The sequence below is a fragment of the Convolutriloba macropyga genome, chromosome 12, assembly GCF_964194025.1.
Source record: "Convolutriloba macropyga chromosome 12, txConMacr16.3, whole genome shotgun sequence".
NCBI lineage: Eukaryota > Metazoa > Xenacoelomorpha > Acoela > Convolutidae > Convolutriloba > Convolutriloba macropyga.
In genome coordinates, this window is record NC_134479.1 from 48,770,289 (window position 1) to 48,795,280 (window position 24,992).

Below are 24,992 nucleotides of genomic sequence, written 5' to 3' on the forward strand. Positions count from 1 at the left end.
CTGAGGTGATATAATTCCAGTCATGTGCTGTTGATACATCAAGTATCTTCGCCAACCTGTTAGCAACAAATATGCGATGACGTATCTCTGGGGTTCTGAGCCAATAAAGAACTGTGGTACTATCGGAACAGAAAACTTTTTCATTAATGTGAATGTCATGCTCTTCTGTCACGAATTGTGCGAGCAGAGCTGCGTAGACGGCGGCTTGCAACTCGAGATTTGGAATTGTCATTCTTTTGATTGGAGCTACGCGGGCTTTTCCCATGATGAATTTCACTTGAACGGTTTCATCAACGTATTCAATCCTAAGATACGAAACTGCTGAGAGTGCATACTCCGAAGCGTCTGAGAATGTATGGAGAGCTGTTTCCTTTATTGCTTTGTTAATGAATAAACAGCGAGGTATTGAAATTTCGCGGAATTCCCGTTGTTCGTTTTGCAGCTGAGTTAGATCTGCAAATTCATTGAGGTCCAATGGTTTGTCCCATTTTGGTCCATGATTCCAGGCGGCCTGTAGACTTTTACGAACTCGGATGGTGAGCGGTGCTATAAAACTTAGGGGGTCAAAAATGGATGCGACACACCGCAGAAGTTTTCTTTGGGTTACCATAGTGTTATTCAAGGGAAACTTCTTGAAAAGTTTCTTCTCGATTACATAAGTGTCTGTTTTTGCACTCCACGGTAATCCGAGGACCTTTTGAATTTGAGGTGAAGCTTCGTTTGTGTTTAAAAGTTGATCCCTACTGACTTGTTGCAAAAACGCAGCCGAATTAGAATTCCACTTGGTGAGGTTAAAACCCCCAAGAGACAGGCAAGCTTTAGTGCTGCTCATTATGTTTCCAGCTTTTTCAACGTCGTCAGTAGAAATATACAAATCGTCCATGCAGATATTGCGTTCAACAATATGGGAAACCTCAGGAAAATGTTTCTGATTATCTATTGCAGAGCGACGTAGAGCGTACGATGCAATGCAAGGTGATGACGTTGCACCAAATTTGTGGCTAGTGTATTCATATTCTTCTATTTTGCCGTTGTGATCCCACAAGAAACGAAGATATGAACGGTCTGAAGGAGCAACTTTGACTTGCATAAACATTTGCTCAATGTCAGCGGATATTGCGATATGACTTTCTCTGAAACGCAAAATAATCCCAACAAGATTGCTGAGCAAGTCCGGGCCTTTCAACAGATTTGAGTTGAGAGATTGGCCTTGAAGGATGCTGGATGCGTTAGTCACCCGTCGAATTTTTCCGGGCTTATTTTCGTTTGAGACCGGATGACGAGGTAGATAAGAAACTGACTTTGTGTTGTCGGTACAAGGATCAATTTTTACAACATATCCGTTTTGCAAGTCCTTTTGCAAAGTCTCTTCATATTTTTCTCTTAATAATGGCTTTGTGGAAAGCTTTGCTTTTAGCTGCTTCAACTGTTTCTCAGCGAGCCATCTGTTATTTGGCAATTTTGCGTTCTCTTTCCACAAGAGACCAACTTCGTAATGACCATCCTTGAATCTGGTTGTGGATTGTAAATATTCCAAAGCCTTTTCATCGTTCTTGGACAGTGCTTTTTTCTTGGATGCAATGCCATAATTTTCGATCTTCATCCAATCCTGAACATTAGTGAAAAGTTCGTTGTCCAATTGGCCATGGGAACAAATTTGGGTTTTGAGAACTGGATTTTGCTCATCTGCAATTATGTTGGTCTTTCCGGCACAAGTCCAACCTAATGGTGTCTTGACAGCCCAAGGTGTGTTTTTCGGGCCTTTAACTATCTCATTGTAGTGGATTAGTTCAAGGTTATCAATTCCAATGATTATACACACTTGATTTTGTTTGACATTTGGAAATGTGATGTGTTTAAGTTGATCAAACTTACTACAAAGTTTGTTCAGCTCACTGGTTCTAACTGGTGTCATATTGAGATCTGGTACTGCTAGCACATCGATTGAAACTACTGAGCTATTCTGAGATCTGTATGGCTTGATTTGGACACAAACTTGAGAACAGTCTACTTCTCTAGTTGTATGGTAGCCACTGATAGAAATTTTAGCGACTGTGTTCATGTGAATCTCCAATTCTGATGCAGCAGATGTAAGCAGCAAGCTTTGACAACTTCCGTTGTCTAGATACGCATAAGTATCAAGAGTTTTTACACCATTGGAAAGTTCAACCGGAACAAGTGCTACTTGTCCTGTTCCATGTAATTGAACGGATTTAACGGCCGATGGCGGCTTCACTCTCTGATTATTGTCTCCAAAGCTCTCATGGAGCAGAGTATGATGCTTTCGGCCACAATTGCCAGTTCGACAAACATTTTTTGAATTGCAATGTTGAACATGATGACTGCCAAAGCAGTTGAAGCAAAGTTTTAAGTTTTTGACATGTTCTCTCCGATCGAAAGGAGAGAGGGTTTGGAAATGAGAACATTTGTAGAGATATTGACAGGTCTCATTACTGGGGCAAACAACAGTTCTGGAGGGGCCTTGTTTGTTACCGTCTGAAAAGGAGCCACCTTGTTGAACATTGCTTGTTGTTCTCGTAGATGAGGGCAAGGGACTTTGAGTTTTCTGAATCCATGGTTTATGGGCAAAGTTTGATCTTCCATGGCTGGGTCGTGTTATGGAAATTGGCGCTGGCAAATCTCTACAAGCCTTTGCGTAGATTGATAACCAACCAAAAAGGTCTTTAAGAGACGGCTGGAGTGAAAACTTTTCAAGGGCATACTTGTTCCAGTCCAGGCGGACTGGTGTCGGAAGTTTATTTAATGCCTGATTGAGATTTGTAGCAGAATGGACGTCGTGATTGAATCCAAGTTGTTGAAATGTATCCACTAGGGTCAAGAGAAAGGCTGAAAATTGGGTATAACTTTCAGGGACAGTCAGATTAGGCGGTTTGAACTGCGAGAGTTTATCAAGAAAGGCATTTACTATCCGGTTTGGGTTTCTGAAGTGTTCCTAAAGATGATTCAACGCCGGGACATACAGACTACCGTTGCAGCCGTATCCATCTACTAAATGCTTTGCCTCTCCAGTTAATAGCGATTGAGGATGTATCATCTTTTCTGATAATGACATAGGCGATCGATCTATTGTGGCTTGAAAAATGCTGAACCACTTCATCCAGTCGAGTGGGTTGCCATTAAATTTTGTTGCTTGCAACTTGGGTACAGATTTCTGGAAACAAGTGGACATGAGCCAAGTGTAGCGGACGCCGACGGATCAGAGAATTGTTGATTGGAAAGGAATCTCCATGATGGATTGCTGTTCGAAACATGAAATGATGTGTCCTGGTTGACTGAACTACTGTTTGAATTAGCAAGAAACTGTTCCGAAGACAAGGCACTGTGAACAGGATTTCCAGATGAAGTAGCCGTTGAGAAACCAATATTGGATTCCATATTAGCCGGCGGCGGAATGGAATTGGATTGAACTGAGCTAGCGGGTGCTGCAGAGTCCGACGAAAAAAGTTGACCTGACACTTCGTTCCCAGTGGATGCTGAGAAATTTGTAGAGGTCCTGTTAGTGTTAAGAATGGTTGGGTTACTGCTGCTACTATCAAATGTTACCCTTAGGTTGCCTGATGAAACATTGCCAACTTCTGCGCTTTGAGTTTCTTTTTTGTGTTTGCGGAGGGCAGCGGTTGTTTTTTGAATCTTGAATTTTAGTTTGCTAATATGAAAACAGAGCGTATTTGCGTCTTCTTATGGTGAGATGTCCAAAAGCTCTTGAACGGAGTTGTCGGGTTTCTCTTGCAGCTCTTCAATTTCGCTCAATGTTTCTTCTAGAGTTTCCGTGTCCTCCCCGGAATCGATTCCTGAAACAACAAATTCGATGCAGGATTCAATTTCGCTTTCAAACATTAGCTTTTGGTTTTTAATGTGTTTCAAATGAGGATCAACAGAGGATTCTTCGTTTTCACCCATTACTGGTGTTTGTGAACTCGTAGAATTTACCTGATGTTTAACTCTTGTTGATTTTACTGTTCGAGTAAGAACCATTAACTCTGTTTTGTTGAGTGGGTCTAGAGCTTTGAATTTAATTTAGCAACTTTTAGTAGCATTGTTAACCAAATCTAAAGGCCAAAACCTGTTTATTTAACTACCGGTTAACATTTACCTACCAAAGTGTACTAAACCCTGCCAAAACGTTGATACGGTACTTTACCAAAACTACCGAACCTTACCAAACCTTACCGAACCTGATCAAACCTTACCAAGCCTTACCGAACCTTACCAAGCCTTACCGAACCTTACCAAGCCTTACCGAACCTTACCAAGCCTTACCGAACCTTACCAATCCTTACCGAGTCTGATCAAACCTTACCAAGCCTTACCGAACCTTATCAAGCCTTACCGAACCTTACGAAGCCTTACCGAACCTTACCAAGCCTTACTGAACCTTACCAATATCTACCGAACTTTACCAAGCCTTACCGAACCTTACCAATACTTACCGAACCTTAACAAGCCAAAACTCAAAATCTACCAAATAACCACAGTAAAATCCGGACACAAACCGAGGTTTATGCCAAAACACACGGTAGGAATCGTTGGTTTTGCCAATAGCGAAATAAAATTTTAATGGCGGTATCAGAGCAATAAAACAAATGGCTGAAATTTATTGCAAATTGTTAACACGTCCGGAAAAAATTCTCTAGGTGCGAGAAAAAAACAACGCTGGGGAAATTACTGGCGAACCACCAGAGTCAAAGGAAATAAGAATAAGGTAATCAAGGGAGTCCCAGATATAAACTCTTTGTTGGGTTGGGCGATGATGGGTTGCCTCGGGTTGGGTTGGTTGGGATGGGCCTTTGTCTAAAATTTCCTTCTCTACCCTGATCACGAGAAAAAAAATTCTCGAGAAGGAAATTTTAGCTGTCCATTCTTTCGTTGGGCGACAGAATGTTACGTTGGCCGTCTTAGGAACTTTGTGAGATTTATTTGATTATTGAATTAATAAAGGATTACATTGGTTTAGTATAAATTAATCAGTTTCCAGTTTCTAGTTTTTGTTAAATTGACTGTTCTTCACGATTTCTGATGTTGTTATGGCTGAATACTTGCATGACTTTTCTTAACCATGTCGAATCAGTATCGGGCACAGATGGTAAATAGTGCACATATGGCAAATAATCCACTGGGCATCAATGTTGATGACAAAAATCATTTAAATCAGCAAGAATATTTAATTTTTAATCTCGCAAAGTTATGAAGTAGCCACTATCTCCTGGTATAATCTTGAAACAATTTTTAGTACTTTGGGGTCATGCATTTTATTGCATATTTTGTTCGTGTTTTAATCTTCAATCATCATCGATATTCTCCTAAAATTCCTCGTATTCAGTATTGTTTGAAATTACGCTGTAACAGAGATTTGTGACTGATTTTATTAAAATTTTTCCAAGTAGCCTTTCCAAAAATAGTATTTTAGCGCAAATGTTCCTTCGCCCACTGTACAACACTTTAGACTCAAACTTTAGAATTTGGCAATTTTCTTAATTATGAAATTTGAATTTTGTTTTAAACTTCAAACCTGGTCAAACTTATAATCTTGTACGGCGAAAAGAAGTAGTCTTTATGGATATTCAAATAAATTGAATTTAGAGAATTTCTGACCGCTAATAACAGTTACAGTTATAAGGAAAAAGCTCTTACTTTTGTTACGATGCAAAAATGTTTCAATCAGATATGAAGATTTTGCACATTTTTAAAACAACTTCTTAATTGCAAAACATTTTATGGAAAATTGCAAAAACTTACTGTGGATGACCTAACACGCGTGAAGAAAAATATATCGGAAAAATTGCAATCAGACAACAATTTTCAGATAACAATTTTTGCAGAAAAATATTTTTTTTTGTTTTTAACTATTGTTTTGATTACTTGTCAAGTGTTGACGATTTTTTTATGATGAGACATCTGGCAAACATGCCCGAAAAAAATTGTTTCTCAGCGTGTCAATTGCCAATTTCGTTTCAGAAAATTCCTTGTCGCGATAATGATCTTTTTTGGTTTCTATTTTTTTATATCTTTAATGTTTCTTCATCATATCAAATAATATCGCAAAAAAGTTTTTGGAGCAAATCTATCACCAATTACAAAAGAAAAAATATATTGTTTTACCTTTAGTTGAACTTCTCAACTGCGAAGCATCAAAGTTTCAATTAACGTCTCTTTGGAATGTTTTCTGCTAAATAATTGCTATTTTTCTGTGATACAAACTTATTTTGCGAAGAACTACGCTTTTTTATTGAGAGTTATATTTCAGAAAAATTAATAATGTTGTCTAAAAAGTTTTGCTGCATAATTTATGTTCTTTTTTCAAAACTGATTTCCAAAAATTCACGAATACTAGAAACGTTGTTGAGAAAAATTTAACAATTATGTCTGTTTTTTTCCTAGTGTCTAAGGCTGTAACAAATCTCCAAATTTATTCATTATTTGCCATTGAAGATCCTCCTCAAACGGCAATAGCCTTCCAATTATACAAACTCAGACATTGTCAATTGTTTTTGCTTTCAAGTTTTACCATAAAAACTTCAAAATTTAGTTGCTTCAGCTGTGTTTTCGACGCAAAACAAAGATAACAAAACAATCAGTTAAGCATGCTATAGACTAAAAACTTTGCGTTCGTAGAGCCGATGTCCAGTGAGGACAATCAGTGCGTTAGAAAATTTTTTTCACTAACAGATCTTATGAGGGTCCTTCTTTTTAAAGCTTTCTTTTTATTAAATTATTCAAAAAGTAACGGTTAAATTTTCGGAAATAGTTTTTTGTCAAACCTCGGACGACGTACGATCATTGCATTATATATGTCGAAAATTGGAATATAAAAAATTGAAATTAGAAGTTTGCACTTCTTTCATTAATTGGCCAAAAAATTAAAGAGTCACAATTTTGCCTAAAATACAAGGAAAACTCCATTGGAAGTCAAACAGAGTGTGATCCCCAAAAATGGGTTTCCATTCAAAACAAAATCGTCTTTCAAAGCAAAATCGACGCCGAGATACAATCAGTTTTTTATATCGGTGCCCGGGCCGGAGAATTTTGCCAAAATTAAGTAAAATAAGCGGTAACTAGCGTTGACAAGTCTTGCCGCAATAATTTTGCGTTGAATTTAGCAAATAAAATCCAACCCAATCAATGCAAAAATAATATAGATATTTGTGGTCAATTTTCCGAATTGTCTAAAGTAATTACAGCTTATCCTACATAATTTTAGGTTTCTAAGCGTAGATATTTCATATTTTACGCTGAATTTAGCGCATATCTTACATAATTTTGCGTTGAAATTAGCGTTGATCTTACAAAGACTGAAGGAGTACAGCTTTGTATATGATATTCGAACCACTGACCTCCTGCTTGCTTGTCTCCTTTTCTAATACTGCCAAAGTAATTTAGTATTCTATAGAGCCGCACTCTAAGAAACGGACTGTAACACCACAATGCACATAAGTTTGGCGTTTCTAAGCAAACATCTTACATAATTTTGCGGTCTCTAACGTAGACTTTTATTAATTTTGTTTAAATAAGTATAGTTCTTACACTTACTCAGTACTTATTAGTTGCGTTTAGCCAAATTTTGAGGTTCTGTAGACAATTGTTAGTTTCATTAAACTAAAACTCGAGCTTTAAACGAGTTTTCAATAAAACTATTATCAACCTAGCAAAAAACTGTTTTTGAGTCTCAAATCAGTAATCTACCCCTAACACCCATCCCCCCATCCACGTACCCAACACCCCCTATCGCCAACCCCACCCACTTCACACATACATACACACGCGCACACACAAACCTATACCTAGTCCCCTAAATTTATGTAACATCAGCCTGATATTATTTGCAAAATTAAAAGACAGTGTAGGTAAAAAAATAGGTAATATCTTGTACATAGAGAAATCGCTAGCTTCAGTTTTGTCAAATTTTTTCAAAGAGAACAGTTTTTTAATTTATTTTGCGTTTAATTTAGCGTTGATTTTACATAAATTTTGGGAGACTAGGTATGTGTTTGTGTGTGTTCGTGTGTGTGTGTGTGTAGTGGGCGGAGGGTTTGGCGATAGGTAGGAGGTAGCTGGCTGGGTACGGGGGATGGGGTTTATGTGTACGTTAATGAATTAGGTTTCGCAAAGATTTTTTGTGAAGTTCATGTTAGGTGCATTGAAAACTCGTTTAAAATTAAATTTTATTTTAATGAAACTCAACAATTGTCTACGCAACCTCAAACTAAATGCAACTAATAAGTACTGAATATTTGTAAGAACTACGCTTAGACACCCAAAATTAAAAGAAATCTACGCTTAGAAACATCAAAGTAATGTAAGATCTGCGATTAGAAACGTTGATATTATTTGCACAGTGATGTAGCAGTCCGAGTTATTAAGAGTGCTGTTCTAAAGAAAACTAAGGTACTGGCGCACAGCGGAAGAAGACACAAGGAGATCATTGGATCGAGTCTCATGCGCACAGTTCTGCGTGTTTAAATTTTGTTACATGTACGCTAAATTCAGCGCAAAATTATAAAAGATCTACGCTAAATTCAATGAAAAATTATGTGAGATATACGTTTAAAAGCGCGAAATTAATTACGAGTAGCGGTGAATGCGTTGAATTTACGTAAGATCTACGCTTGAGCGTAGATCTTAGAAAAAATCAACGCATTCAGCGCCAATCTTACATAATTTTGCGTTTTTTAGCGTTGGGACCTCTGCCCGGGCGTATTTTTGATATTTATTTACTATCTGTTCGAATAAAAAATTTGATCATCGACAACCAACCTGACATTGTTGAGTTCCTCTTGTAAGTTCATCTTGTCAATACACAGACTGGCCTTTTCCTCAATCACTTGCATCAGTTCTGTCTTAGTGTACCTGGGTCTCTCAGGGTCGAAGGGGTCAATCAACAGGTAGCGACCATCAAGGGTATAAAGCTGCAAAAAGAAGCAAAGAGTATTGCCTGCAAAAAGGTATTAGTTCGATTAATAGTGGGAAAATGACTTCAATGCTGTTTTTTCGAAGCCTGCTGGACTTTCAGATTCTCCTCATATTTTATACTTGAAATAATCAACAAAATTCCTCCCTTCCCGGTACATCATTTGCCCTAAATTTAACATGATATAGATCATTACATAGGCCGGGGTGGAGTTGCATGTTAATTTGGTACCAGGGCGCTCAGGTGTTATCGCAATTATGGAAAAAATCATTGTTTAAATGTATTGTTGTTTTTTTACCGGTTGTTGATTTTGATCACGCATTCTCTCCATAACCTTGCTCACATCTACTGCTCCTCTGTTTACACCACTAGTTGTGTTCACTTCTGCTTTCAACATCTAGAGAAACATAAAATATCAAAAACCGAGAGCTAAATTAACAGAATCGAGCAAGAATTCAGTTTGAACCAAAGTTTGATGGAGAAAAGCGCTAGAGAAAAGCAGAAAACAGTTATAATTTATCAACTCCATGGCTTCATGCATAATTTTTTCACATATTTCTTATATTGCTTAAAAAAAACAATTGATCACAATTTCACATATTGCTAAAAAAACGTGCTATAGAAACATGTGGCAGATGGAAGCAATTCAGTCTGCTCATCGACACCCTCGGTCTATTTTTCTTTAGAGAGTTTTTATATCTGCGAGTAAAGAAACTTTAATCAGTGTCAAAATTTTGTGAAATTTTAATGTTTCAATAAGTTTTAATTTCCACAATTTTTATTGATCAGGATTAATCTTTTTCTATTTTTTCATGTTTAAGACTCAACCATAAGTAACCCAAAATAATTTGTGATTTTTTCAGTGTAACCAAAAACGTACGTCATCTCCCGCGCTTTCTAAAGTTCGAAAATTACATCTCAGAGGGACTCCGGATAGGAAAACACGTCAATAAATTGAAGATCAAGCTACAATCTATTGGATCTGAAACAAAAACAAAAGTTTTTAATTCCAAATTTGTTCTGCAATCATTGCAATTTTCACGCAAAAGGGGCTCCAATTTGTTGTTACGAATATCACAAAAAAAATTTTCATTGAGAATTGAAATTTTTTTGATTAATTTTTGGATTATTTGAGAGTGCAATTTTGTAGGAGTCAACGTCTCACCTACCTCTATCATGCTCTTTAATCTATTGATTTGGGAAATTTTTCTAAAATTACGGTACTTTTCAGAAATTTGATTTAAATTAAATTAAAGGTTGACTTTATTACAGCCACTACTTGTAACAGCCAGTAACAAAAGGGTACAGGTGCCAGAGAAAACAAAGTGGTTGATTGCTACAGTATGTAAGGTATTAGATCTCGATTAGTTACGTAGACTCTTACCTTGAAAAAAGGCGCAAACTAATCACAATACCATTTCGACGAATCGATTGACGGAATGCAAAGAGATATATTTTCATCATTTTTAAGAAATCTTTTCCAAAAAGGCTTTGATTACTTTTCTCGAAATTGGAAAGATCGCAATTAAACCTCTCTGAAGGCGCATTTTATCAAAATTAATTTGTTCCCAATTGGAAGTTTTTTGAAATTGTGTTCTTCGGGCAAAAAAACTCGAGAGTCACAGTTTTGGTATAATTGGTGGAATTGAAAAAGCAAAACTTGTCCAAAAAATCTATATGAAAATTTTTCGTTGTCTAATGAACACCCATATTTATATGCCAGACCGAAAGTCGTCATATGCAAATCGTGCCAGATAGAACGTCGTGCCAGATCCTCTCCGAAAAAAAAACAAACCTTCCAGCCTTTTGTGTGTTTAGAGCTTCCTGTGCGTTCTTTGTTGCGCTCAAATGTGAGAATGTCACTTTTTCGTCCCTTCGTTTTGGGACTTTTGTGCGCTCACCAGACGTTCGTGCGGTCCCTTTTTTGTGTTTTTTTCGTGCGATAGAAAAGTGCGTATATCCAGACTTTCACGAGTTAAAGTCCACGCATGTTCACTTTTATTTGAGTGGATACTCTAGAAAAAGAGCTGAATCGACGCTGATAAAAATAGTTTTTGTCATCTTTGTTTCATTTCAAAAATTTTTTGTGCGCTCAAGGGTCACTTTGTTCAGACTTCTGTGCGTTCAAAATTGCCTATTTTCAGACTTTCGCGCGTTCATTCCTGTTTCCATGCGGTGTAATTTTGAACGCACTGTGCCCTTTTGTGCATTCATTTTGGTCTGGACACATCGACTTTTTGTCATGGACCTCAGCTTGGGCAGCCTTTTGAAAAGACCGTAGGTCGACTTAAGAAAAGACTTTAAGTCGACCATAATTAACATATGAAAAGACAGGTAGTCGACCAAAAAACGGTATGAAAATACTTTGGGTCGACTTTAGTTCTGTGCCCGAACATCTAATTAAGCTAGGGAAAATAATCCAACCTCAATTTTATTGGACTAGGTTGTGATTCATTCAAGTTAAGTGGCGGTTATTATATTATTTTAGCATGATGTGACCTAGAAGAAAATTATTGCATTGAAAACTAATACAGATGAGAACAGAAATATTTTAAGCACTACATTTCATCATCTGATCAAAATGTAAAATTTGTTTTTTTTTGTCAACTTGGTGTTTATTAATTATTTTTGTGGTCTATAACTACTTGTAGTTTCAGTTTTTTGCTTTCCAATTAAATTACTTAAACGACAGTCTAGTCTGTTTCTCCTTAATTAATTGTGCCAAACAATTTTCTTTTACTGCAGTGCTAATATATACCAGGGAAGCACTCGTTTACAATTGTGATTACCTCTCAGGTAAAAAAGAGCGTTGGTGAAATGAGTTCTATCTTGTTACCCACAATTGAATCAACATCATCGTTACTAAAGCTTACAAGAGTCATACATACAAAAAAAGCACATGATCAAACGTTCAAATCGAAAAAACTCACGTCATCGGATACGTCAAAGTACCAGTCAAAATCCCTGGTGTGTATCCGTCAAAATCATCTCATTCAGGATATGGAATGCATAACGAAGTTTGACAATCAGCTATGTAGGGTCACAGCCTACCGGGATAAAAAAAATAAACAGTTCAAACAATTGACTTGCCTTGCTGGGTTCTATTTTTTGTTCTTTGTACCATTTCAGTCTCTCATCTTTATTGGAGTCACTTTGGCCCAAAAGGTCAATTGTAGATTGATGAGCTAGCATTTGTTTATGGGAGGGTAGAGGCGAGGCTGTTTCGAGAGTGGGCTCTGAAATAGAAATATGACGTATTAAACAATTTAGAGATACAACAGTTGAAATATCTACGGGTTTTCCAGGTATAAACCTCAACTTTTATGAGAACATTTCATAATTCTAGTGGGGAAGCGAATATTGAAAATAAATGCACGCCCCGGCACCTATAGTTAATCTCAAGCTAAAGTCTCTTCACAGCAAATTAGGATTGAGTACGGTTTTTTTTAAGAGCCGGACTCTTATCATAACTCGGAACGAATTTCAAGTCTTGGTCAGTATCTTCTCCAGCGAAACACACGTCTTGACTTGACAAATCAGTACTGATCACGTGCTATCTCAAGTCTTAAGACTTGTGAAGACATGTCAAGACTTGCTCAAGACTCGTCAGGTCTAAGTCAAGTCCTTGCCAAAACTTGGCAAGTCTTGCGTCAAGCCCTGACCAAGACTTGACAAATCTCGATTAATGCGCAGTTACGAAAAGTAGAGTTTTAAGAAGAAATTATTTATAATTAATGCATTTCAAAATTAGCAAAAATTAGCAAACCTTTTTTCATAAAAATTTTCTAATCTGACCAAGCTATGTCTGAATTGAGCATATACCAACTTAAAATGTCCCCTATATTCACCCCGAAAACAATTCTTTTTTAATAGGCAGAAAAATGGCTCTGATATTGCCCTACTGATATTGCCCTACCATTAGGTTCGGGGGCTGAAATTTACTCATGCCCCAAAATTAATTCTGAGCAGAATAATGTCATTTGTACCTTACAATTGATAATTACTATAGTAGTATATACATTCTAGGTAATTATCACAAAGCCCATTTAGCTTATTGGTAACGACTTGCTACGCCAATTAAATGTTACAGGTTCCCACGTGGAAGTTCGAATCGCATATAACGCAAACCTTGTTGGCAGAATATAAGCTGAACATACTTTTTTCATGAAGTAAATTTTACACAGAAATGAAGACTAGCCATTGTAAATTGGGACATGAAAAGAGTACTGGCCATTCTAAAAAAACAGATTGACTAGACTGATTCAGCGCTTATTTGCTCAGCCACCAACCTCCGTGAGAGCTCACTAAAGTTTACTTTCACAAATTTGGTATTTGAAATTAATCAAGCATTGTATGGTAATAAGTATATTTTTTAAACCAAAAATGGGGCTGATACGGTTTATTTTTTGATAAAAGCTGTAGTTTTTAGGAAAACGATAGGCCAGTCAGCCTGAAGAATTTTATGAGCACGTTGCATGACCGGGACTTCACGTCAAATGGACTTCAATTTTAAAATTTTAAATATATAGGTAAAAAACTAAAGGACGAGTAAATTTATTACGTCTTCAAACAATCTTTCGGTATCAGTCAATATATAGAAATCGTTCAGAACAACCTTTACAGTGATTCTGAAGTTGTCTGAATCAGAGAAAAATTCAGAGCCAATATTCTCTGAACTCTTTTGATTCAGAGAAAACTCAGAATGAATATCTGAATTTATTCGGAATAAAAAGAAATTCAATGCGAAATGTGACTTGACTCCGCCTCTTTATCAGTACTGCAAAGGCCTTTGAGCAAGTTACGGGGTTTCAAATCAGATTTCCAAAGAGAGTAATTTTATTCTATTCAGAGAAAATAGTTGGCAAAAATGTATTTCGTGATATGAAATTTCATATTTCCTATGTTTGCCAATACGAACATAGTTACGGCTTGGAATGTACTGAGGCTTTCATTTAGTCCACTCAAGAACTGACCTGGACCTCCAGAAGTGATGCTCATTGCCCTTCCAGACCTCCACCCTCCGGCCACCCCTCTCCTCATTGACGACCTTGGACTCCTGGGCCTATAGCCACTCTTGGAAGCATTGGATGTCCAGATTGTTTGTCGTCTTCCCAGTTTCACCTGTTGGAATAAAAAAGTATGGATCTATTCTGCCCCCCCCCCCCCCCATTGTTTTAAGTCCCCACTTAAAACTTAAGTATCTTTATTTAGGAGGTTACTATTTAAAAAATAATCACGTGCGCCTGGGGATGTAAATGTTATGCGTCGGGGTGGCGGGGGGGGGGGGGGGGGGGGGGGGGCACAGAATAAATGCAATGCTATAACATCGTAACATTATAATTAAAATTTGAGTACCCCCGTAACTAACTGATTATCAAGTTTTTCATGCCCAAATAAAAGTTATTTTTAGCGAGACATATTCTTAAACCAGTTTATAAGAGTAATTATTCTGTTGCTCACATTAGTCACAATAAATCAAAGAATAATTAAGCATCGAGTTTTTGACATATTTTTTCAAAGTTTTCTTTTAAAATAGAAATTTCTACCTTTCCACCGGGTCGCTCCACCGGCTCAACAATATCAGGAACTAAGTCATTCGTTTGAGTGGATATTTCGGCTGTCGTCTTTGTCACTATTTTCTGCTCATTGTTTAGCAATGAAGAAGGATAGTTAGGCTGTGAAGAATTGTTTGTTGGCGTTGGAAGCGAGTTGATATAGATGGAACCTGAAAATCAAAAGTGGTCCGAGGAAAGTTTCAAAGTCCTCTTTTTGAAAAAAAATGTGGCAATATATTAATAAAAATAAGTTAATGAAATAATTAAGTTTATACAAACTCATAGATGTATATTGATGTCTAAAAAATAGCCTCCGTTAAGTCGACCTCGATGAAACCAAACACCGAAAACAGTCAAATATGATTGGGAAATGATTTTAAAAAAAATAGCGAAACATTGAGATTGAGAGATATCATGTGAGAAATCACGAAATTATTCAATCGAATTCTCAAATGTTTCTTTAAAAAGTCGCAATTTTTTTAAAACGAAATCGCTGATTAAAATCGTAACCATGCCTGTTCAAAATCGAAATCAAAACCGACCAAAAATAAGAAAAAAATCAACATAAAAAAATAATTCTTAACCCTCTCGTGTTGATGGAATCCGCTCGTTCAGCCGACTTTCTTCCCCGCTCGTCTCAGAGTTCATAGTCTCACTTCTCTCGGTTTTCCCTTCGTGGTGATCAATCTCTTCAACCGATTCCTTGTGTTCAGAAACTTCAGCCGCAGCAGATGACGATTCTGCTAATTGGTCCGTTCGACTTTCTGAACCAAAAGCACAAGAGGGTTCGCCATCTTCAATTCGTTCAGTATTGTCATTATTAGGTTCTGCAAGCCGATTGTTGCTGTTTTCAGAATTGGTTGTAGTAGTTTGATCAACATTAGGTAAAAACATTTCCGATGATCTTAATCTAACTTGCGTCGGAATAATTTCTTCATTTTCAACTTCGACAGTTTCTGTCTTGGTAGTTTGAAGTTGTTTTGAATTGTTGATTTCGACTGTTGTAATATTCTCGGCAGTAATTGTTTCATCAGCCGCGTTGGTCGTTTCGTCTGGTTCTGGTTCTTCGTTCTAAACGGATATTCTTGCTTACGAATAAATGATTCGATTTAAAAGTTTACAAAAATTTCAATTAGATTGACAGTTTTACATAATTTTGCAAATCAATTTTTGCATTTACGAACATTTGCAAATCAATTTTTAAGATTATGATGGTTTGCTAATTTAATACAAATATTTGTCAATAATTTACAAATTTTCGCAATTATTGCGTGCATTATTAACCAATTATTTACAACGTTTATTTACAAATTTTGCAAATAACACATTTTTTAAGATTAAGGCAAAATCAGTTTCTTTCAATTTTTGGGTTCATGTTATCTTTCGGATCTTTTCCGTATAATTCCAATTCCATTTCCATATCATTCTTTGTATTCGTATTAGTGATAGTAAAAAATTTAATCTGCTCACAGTGGGAGGCGGGGGGGGGGGGGCTATTTGATGGGTGTGTTGGGGGAGTGCGTTGGGGTGCGGGAGGTGTAATATTTATGGTTTTACCTGTTTCTGTTTACCACTGTTGTCCCATTTAGCAGTTTCCATGAGGGATATGGCCAGGATAGGAAAACTCTCTTCAAACACAGAGTGACTCGAGTTCTTTATAAACCGCGTCACAACACTCAGAACCTGAAAAAAATTAGGAAAATTGAATAACTTACCCCAGACATTTGGGAATATTTATCGTGTAAGATCTTACAAATTTCTTACAAAATTGTCTTATAAGTACTTATAAGATTATGCGTCACCTGACTAAGACTTTGTAAGCCAATTTATCAGGTCTTATACAATAAAAAAAAATTTATCAGGTCTGATAAGATCTTACACGATAAAAGTTCTGCCTGACAAAAAATGTTTATCGTGTAAGATCTTATAAGAATCTCATAAGATCTTGCAAGATAAACATTCGGAAACCTATGGCTCCTCTTTTTGATAAGACTTTTCATTAAAACTTAATTAAATTTTTAAATAAATTTTTAATTAAATTCTTTAATTAAGGCATGTTCTTCATATTGAAGACAATTCTGAGTTGCTTTCAAGCAGTAGCTGAAAAGCTACAGTTTGCAACACTTAAATGCCAGAGCAACAAAGAGAAAATTATCTTATATTGTCCTTTGAGACTTATAAAAAATTGTGGGAAAATTTATTCGATAGTTAGCGGCTTTTTCTGAGGCGGCGATTAACAAAATAGGCTGAAAAACTTTCTTCAAAGACGAAAACTATATTGGACTGCTAAGTTTAGCCTAGTACCAAGTTAACACTCAAAATAATACTGCCGCCAAAATAGAATCAGCAAACAGTTTTTTGTTTCAGAATTTGTTGGTTGACCGATTATTTTTTACTTTCATAGGAACTTGACTACGTTATACGGTTAATTTGAAATCTTTAAAATATGTCTTATTAGATCTTACACGATTAAATTTCCACCCTACGTGAACTTTTATTGTGTAAAATCTGATAAGATACTTATGAGATCTTATAAGATAACAATTCTGTAAAACTGAATTATCATCTTATAAGATCTGATAAGTATCTTATCAAAACTTACAGGAAAAAAAATCACGTAGGGAAGAATTGTTATCGTGTAATACCAGATAAGATCTTCCACGACAAAGATTATTGATCAGCATCTTCTAAGGCCTTACACGATAAAAATCTTCTCAGGCCGACAGAATCACTGGGGTATAAACAAGATTGGGTACACAGCGCAGTTTGAATCGATGCAGAAAATCTTACGAATTTTGAGCAGAACTGATAATAGCTGGTTTTGTTCATATACCAGAGAAAAACAAAAAACTCAGCACTTGCAGAAAACAGGAACGAACTTTTAGAATCAGGTTTATAAACAAAAATGTAACTTTCTGAAAAGTTTTTTTTTAATTTTCAGAGCTCTTTGACAAACAGTCATATCAAGTTTTGAGTTGATGCTTTAGTTGTTAATTCCCTATTTATTGCCCCGGTTAATATCAATTTCAAGTGTAACTTAGAAAATTATAGCCATCTTCATCAAGCGAAGTAAAGAAAGAATTCAAAATCTTGCTAGATTTTTTCAAGAAGAATGAATTCTTGCAAGAACCTAGCAAGAATAATGGAAGATTTATTGTTATCTCGCCAGATTTCTTGCAAAATCTTGCAAAGTGTTGAATTCTTTGAATCACTAGGGTGTCGTTGCCTTGCGAATGATATATCTCAACTGACCTGTTGTTTTGCTTCAAATGATGGGTTTGACTTTTGAATTTCCAAGAAAGATGCGAACTTTTCCTTCACGTCTTCAGCATACTCCTAAAATAGGAAAAAAGTGTTCAAACAACATCTTCAAAAAAATGTTTAATAGTCTTGCAATGTAATCATTACGTTATAAAGTTTTGTCAAACTTTTTAATCATTACGTAACTTTTTAAAGTTATAAATATTCGCTTAAGCGGATGGCAAAAAATGACTGACCATTGGTTGTAACTGTGTGGATAAGACTTCAAAAGCACCGTTGATTTTGTATTTCATCTCCTGCTGTGACTGTAAACTTTCTGCCGGTTTCTGGCTGAGACCAGGTGAAACAAATTCTTCTGCTAAGTCCATGCAAACATGCTGAAAAATTACACTATTTAGACAACTCCAAAAAATATTTCTAGTGAGAAATTAATACCAAATTGCTAAACATACGAGAATTTATACCACTGGGTTGGGGTCTCATATAGAAATTCAATTTACAATTTTTTTAGAAAAATCTAGATTGATTGGATGGGTGATATTAAACTCATAAGAAAACTAAAACTCAGTGATTAATCATAGAAAAAATACAGAGACTAAAACTCGTCAGAGCATCATATATACTAAAGAGGAGATGAATGGCTCTACTATTTTAAATGCTATCAATTTTTACCATGTAATTTTCAAAAGCCTCCCCGTACCAAACTCCCGTCCCAACACAATCCCAGTGTAAATCAGTGCAGGGCAAATGTAAATGCAAGTCTCCCGTGTAATATAATTTGTTCGCTTTCTCGCTTGAAATTTGCTTCTTTCAAGCGCATTTCAACGGCGCAAAAGACAAACTTTCAACAGTAAGGCTGGCGCAGTAAGGAGAACAATCGTCTCAGATGAGGGAGAGCGAACGTTCAATCACCGTACGGAACGGTATTTTTGCACTTCGCTTAGTCTTGGCCAAGTCTGACAAGTCTTAAATGTGTTATGATCATAGCTCTAAATCAGTACTGATACCTACACTTGCAATTAGACTTGCCCAGTAATGATATTGATTTGGCGTTAAGTACGGGTTCAACATTGTTTAGGTTACGAAAATTTTGCGCTAGCGAAGTCCTGATTGAAAGATTCATATCTTCTGCCCAAAAAACTGAGCTGACCTTTGAAAAACATTTTGAAAATTTTTTGTTTGTCGAGAAAATGATAGAACTTGACGTTTTCCAAGATTTCCATTTTTTCTTGCTTGCTCCCGTTTCAGTAAAATGAGATTCGACAAAAAAAACGTAACGGCTACATTTAAAGTAGAGTTGAGTCAACAAATTATCGTACGTTTTTTTTTGTAAAAAAAATTATACATATCTATCAACAGGTTTGTGTTAAAGAGCAAATCTCTAGGCAGATAAATGCAAGTTAAATAGAGTTTTACAAAAACCTTTGAGTTTCAACAAAGAAAATTATTCAGTCTTTTTGGCAAAATGTCTTTTTGGAAACATCTGTCGGCCAGAAAAAAAATTGACATATAGTTACAAATTTGACTAAATCCGTTTAGCTAAATTTCGATTTCAATAAAACCTACATTTCTCTTAACTTTGTTTCACATTTTTAGTCGTTTGAAGATAAAATGCATCTTTTTAGATATATTGGGTGATCAAGTTTGAATGAGACATTTTTGTTTACGTTTAAATGCCTTCAATGAACCAAGAAACTTGTTCAACGGTTTTAGAACCTAGCACTTTGGATATCAAATTACTGCAAATAACTTCCAACGACATATCTGAATCCTTAGAAATCATTTTGACTTCAGCTCCTGAAATTCAAAAATAACAAAAAATGCTTATCTTTTCTATATGTGAAACGCCTGTTTGTTTTTATTTATTTTCTCGCTTTGTTGTACTGAGTTACTTTAGAGCGGAGAATAGTTGATTTGTATATAGCAGAAAAAATCGAATTAACGAATAATCAGTTTGTCGGACTCCTTTCTCAGTTATAAACTCATTCAGTTCTCTGCTATTGTCTGCTTTTTTTTCGGATAGATATTATCCAAAATAATCAATCTTAAGTCTATTGGGAAATTTCCAGCCTATTGCATATCAAAACGTTGGTCAACAACGATTGGCTATTTGATTACTTCTTCCTTCCTCTTTCCCTAGTTTCGCAGAAAGATCATGCATTTCCTATCAAGGTTTTTATTAAGTTTCGATTCACGTGAATAACTTAAGGTTGCCAACATTATGTGTTCACGTATATCATAGATTGGTCCTGTTTAGTCAAAGTAACTAAACCTGTTTTATGCAGTGTGCGGCCGATTTCGTTGAAATTGAGAAGAACCGTCAAAAGCCTAGGAAGAGACTCATGAAAAGACAATGCTCGATTCAAAATTTTACTGTAAAAAGACCATCCTCGACCCATTTGAGATAAGAAAACAATTAAGCTGTACTTCAAAACTTACTGGACTCAAGCTCGACTCTGTTTTTTCGCAAAATAATTTAGCAGGACAAACAAAATTCTTCACAAAACACTTTAGCTCTACCCAAAGTTTACAAAAGACCTTAACTTGACCGATAATTAGGGCTGGACTTTAGCTCGATACAATGTTCGCAAAAAACTTTAGGTAAAGACTAAAGAAAGTTCAGGTAAAAATGCCTGAGCTCAGTTCAGGTAATTGCAAGTTCAGGTGAATTTCGGGTGTGCATACACATCAAATGAACCTAAATTGCCGTTCAAAGACTTGTTTTACCTGAAATGATTCAGATGTAGTTACTAAAAATTAGAGTTACAGTCAAAATTGTTTCAATCTGAATTTTTCTGTTGTTACAACAATCCAAATTTTGAACATTTAACTCTTAATGTGCAAATTATGCAAAATTTTGATGATTCAAGCTAATTTGGTCCTTATGGTAACCATTAATTTACTTTAGTTGACGTCCCTCAGATTCATAAACCAACCATTTTCCTGAAATTCTCAAATGCATTGTTTAAACATTTGAAGATCCTGCAAACTCAAACTCATATCTAAAATATTTATCTCCTTGTTTTCGAAAATTTTTCATAAGTCGAGGTCTAGACCTGGGGTTTGATAATGTTTAACAATCACAACAAACTTTTCTCTAAAAAGGATCCATGTATCCTTGCATTTGAAGGACCGCTTTCGGGTCTTTCCCATTATAGCCATCCCCCCAAGTTTAGTGGTCAGATAATTTATAGCCCCCCCCCCCCCCAATCATGGTAAATATCCCATAATACGGGGGCTTAATTATGGTGGGCTATGATGGGAAAGACCCCCGCTTTCTTAACTTACTTGTAGTTCTGAGAATTTCTGGAACTCTTGGATGACCTCCGCATATGTGGCTTCAACTTGAGACAGACTCTCGTGGCTCTGCTGGTTCCGGAGGGTATTGTCTCCGAAAATCTGAATCAAATGTAATTTCAACTCCGAAATGGTCCAAAAGTTAAAACTGGAAGACCCAGTACTTGGTCGCAAGTCGTGTTGTGAAAAATTTGTTCTGAGAAAGTTTTTCGTCATCGGTCTTCAAAAAATTTAATGAAATAGTCAATTTTCAAAAAAAACGGCAGGTTGTTAAGCAGGAGAGAGTCAATTAACCTCAAAAGAATTGGTGTTTTAGGACAGCCAGTACACTATATTTGTCACGTTCGGCCCACTTTTGCTTCAACAGCAAAAACAACACTTCGAGGTCGCGAAAAAAAACGAACAGCTGTATTGCCATATTTTCCTGAAGGTTTATTTTGCGAACGTAACGTACGTGTTTTTTTAGTTGAAATGATTGATTTTTCACCGCCCTGCAATCAATAATTTAGATGTGCTAATGGCCTTAAAAATTACCTTAAATTTGTTTACACAGATAAATTACTAACAACATTATTTGTTTTCATTCAAAAAATTTACTGCTATGAGCCAAAAAATTATCTATTAAGGCCATAAGTTAGCTAGAAAAAAAATGAAAATGTTCGCAGGATTCTGGATGAATTTTGTAACACTATGCATTGTTTTGCTACATAAACGTTCATCTTGCAAGAATTTTGCAATGCAAACTTCTGTCTCGCAAAACTGTTTTACATAGAGCACACTCATACAATTGAAACTGATGAATGCGCATATGATATTCTTATAGAATATTAATAACAGTAAAACTATGAAAGGTTCTGAAAACGATAAAATCGCAAAAAATATGACTTTGGAAACACAATTCGGAAAACTTATGCTGAGTTTTTAACGAGTTTCATATCTTTCCAGTTGATGCACTTTTTATGAACTTGAACAAATAGTCATGGTGTTTTAAAAAAAAGTCCAAAAAAATTCATTATTGCTGCCTGTACTGAACTCCATATTTATCAGTACTGGGCAATTGTAAATGCAAGTCTCGCATGTAATATAATTTGCTCGCTTTCTCGCTTGAAATAAGCCCCTTTCAAGCATATTTTAACGGCGCAAAAGATAAACTTGCAATAGTCACGGTGGCGCAGTAAAGAGAACAGTCATCTAGGAAGATGGGGCTCGGTGGTTCCATCCCCGTATGGCGATTTCTTTTCGCACTTGGCTTAGATTTGCCAAGGCTTGGCCAAGTCTGGCAAGTCTTAAATGTGTTATGATCATAGCTCTGAATCAGTATTGATAACTACACTTGGAATTAGACTTGCCCAGTACTGATATTGACTTAACGTTAAGTACGGGTGATTAAAACTTTGTCACTAAACGTTGGCTGCTGTCCAAATTTTAGATTAAACTCGTCCCACGTTTCTGGGCACAATTTTGCGTCCTAAGAATTTAACACTTATCAAAACAAAATTTGATCACTGATCAAATCAAAAATTTAGTACATAAAAGGATGCTTTAAATCTTATAGTTTGTGCTTATGTTGATCATTTTTTGTTAATAGTTTCTGCCATGGATCGTAGTTTTTGCGATGAAAACCACTTCAAAGCAGATTCTTGAGCAAACATACCACCATACGTTGTGCATTCAAAACCCGCTCTAATCAGATTTTCTAAGTACTCGGTTCCTTGCAACCATTCGTTCCAATTTTGTTCTGATCGGTAAATCAAGCTCTCCGAGTGACTAACTGTTACTAAGTAAGTGAAAAGCATGAATTATATCTTTACATAGAGAATATTTGTGCATATTATATAAAAATCTTTGCCTAGAACTTTTGTTCTAAATGCACTCTATGTGATATTTCTGAGAAAATGTCAAACCATTTTCCCACTAAAATTAACTTCAGATAGAGCTCTAAATTGTTTACTTGGCCTTATGATTTTCCTTTATTTAACAAATGTATTGGTGACCAGTCAATGATTATAAACTACCGAAAATTATTGCTAGATTTGCCGCTTTTTTGCGTAGATGCTTTTGCCTTAACAGCATGCTCTTTTTCTTTATGAACCGATTCGAAACTAAACGTTAAGAAAAGAAACCCTGTTTTCTTGTAAGCAAATTTCCACCCTATTTGGTGGAGATGGTCTGATCAGAAGTTGCTATGGTCTGTGGCCTAAATTTGAGCCTGACATAGTACTAGAAAAGCTGCAATAAGTTATGTTCATTTTCAATTTGCACTGAAGAAAAACTGATCTTAAAAAATTTTTCGCATGAACAATTCAAAGAAGAAAGCAAGAAGGTTTTTAAATTTAAAAAAAAATCAACTGCTTAGTCCGATGCCTTTGTTGTATGTTGCTGAACTCTCGATGACAATGCATATATGTACTTCTTACGCAGTTATAAACTTCATTTTTAAAAAGTTTGAGATTGAGACATTTTTGATGTAAGCAAAATCGACTTTTACCTCGTTTTTTTGGTTGAGTTGATTTTGACCCTGAACCTCCCCATCTGAGTCATATTCTGTTTCCACAACAGTCTGCATTGCATTGAACTCGTCAAAAAATGTTTTCTGGTTGCGCATTGACTCAACTGAGATACTCTGAAATACAAATGCGAAAAAAATAATGATTTAAACAAATTTTTATAAAACTTCCATCAGATTTTGTTTACTTAATTTAGAGAATCTGATATCAGAAATACATAAAGTTGTTTAGAACCTCGATTTTTTTAGACTCATAAAGTTTTAATTTTAACCGCCATTAACTTGTACTTACTCGACTGACAGAAATCTTTTTGCTCGCTTCCAACATTTTTCCCCAAATGGTCAATCTTGAGTCTCTGGTTTTCACTCTCAGCACTCAATTGTTTCCCTCTCTCCCTCCAGATCGTTAACCTCTGTTTTCCAGCTTTTTCACTTTTGTTTTCAGGCTCACACAAACGTGTTCAACTTCGTCTATGAAACTTTCCAGCTGAAATTAAAAGTTCTTAAATCTTATTAAGGGACCTAGCTATTATGCGTATCATAGATTGAGTTGAGACCAATTAGGATGTTTTTGTGATCTATGGTCGAATTAGGATTCGTGAAATTTTTAATAGTTTTTTAATATTTAATGATCTTTTGTGGAGTATTATAGAGTGCTCAAAAATTTACTCATGTCAATAAAATGATTGAAAAAAAATATATATTCTTGGAAATATTTACATTATAGGGCTTCTTTATTAAGACTCTTAATCAATTAATTCACGTTTTGGGAAGTTCAATTATATCTGCTTTAGAAATTGTTAAGAATTACACGGACCTGAGAGTCATAATATTTCAGTACTGAATCATGAAAATTGCATTATGATTTTTTCTGTGACCAGACTTCTTATCATGGTACTTATTAGCCATTTCATGATATGATGGAAATTATGATTTCATTACGATGGAGATTATGAATTTTTGTCTGATTTTCAACTGAACAGAATGAACATTGGACATACCTCATCAACTTTGTCTCGTTCTGTTTCCAATTCTGTTTCCCTCAGGGCCAACTGTTGTCTCAACGCTTTGTTCATCTCTTTCAACTGAGAGATCGTCTGCTCGAAGTTTATAACAGCTGAAAACAATTCTCATCATTCCTCATTTTAATATTTCTCTTAAAATGTTACAACTGTTTTTTGATGAACTTATAATGAACACATATGAGTCGGATTAATATGGAGCTTGAGTAAGTATGCGTGAACCTCAGATTGAGAACTGTTTCGTCTGTCAGAGTTCTACAGTTCTCTTTAATTTCGTTCGCCTATCAATTTGGATCTTTCACATTGTAGTTCCCTACCTCAGTGCTCATAGAACATACAGTCCACATCATGGTAAACGCCGCAATAGAAAGGGGGTATAATTTGGGGGGAGGGGCTAAAATCACTGGGGGGGGGGGTGGGTGGGT

The 24,992-nt window shown here is 35.9% G+C and overlaps 1 protein-coding gene across 1 annotated transcript in view; it reads right to left on the bottom strand.

The window, feature by feature from the left end:
- The window catches only part of LOC142351044 (uncharacterized), a 28,900-nt gene extending 4,237 nt beyond the window's left edge, over positions 1-24,663 (bottom strand). The window contains exons 1-13 of the mRNA XM_075403103.1: positions 24,547-24,663; positions 23,838-24,032; positions 23,528-23,662; positions 21,031-21,141; positions 17,979-18,119; positions 17,734-17,817; positions 16,039-16,164; positions 15,066-15,552; positions 14,473-14,651; positions 13,900-14,047; positions 12,017-12,162; positions 9,225-9,323; positions 8,773-8,924 (exon numbers count right to left, since the gene is read on the bottom strand). Coding sequence (XP_075259218.1) covers positions 8,773-8,924; positions 9,225-9,323; positions 12,017-12,162; positions 13,900-14,047; positions 14,473-14,651; positions 15,066-15,552; positions 16,039-16,164; positions 17,734-17,817; positions 17,979-18,119; positions 21,031-21,141; positions 23,528-23,662; positions 23,838-23,873 — 1,844 coding nt within the window. The 5' untranslated portion in view covers positions 23,874-24,032; positions 24,547-24,663. The remainder of the gene's footprint in view (positions 1-8,772; positions 8,925-9,224; positions 9,324-12,016; positions 12,163-13,899; positions 14,048-14,472; positions 14,652-15,065; positions 15,553-16,038; positions 16,165-17,733; positions 17,818-17,978; positions 18,120-21,030; positions 21,142-23,527; positions 23,663-23,837; positions 24,033-24,546) is intronic.
- Positions 24,664-24,992: the final 329 nt, after the last annotated feature.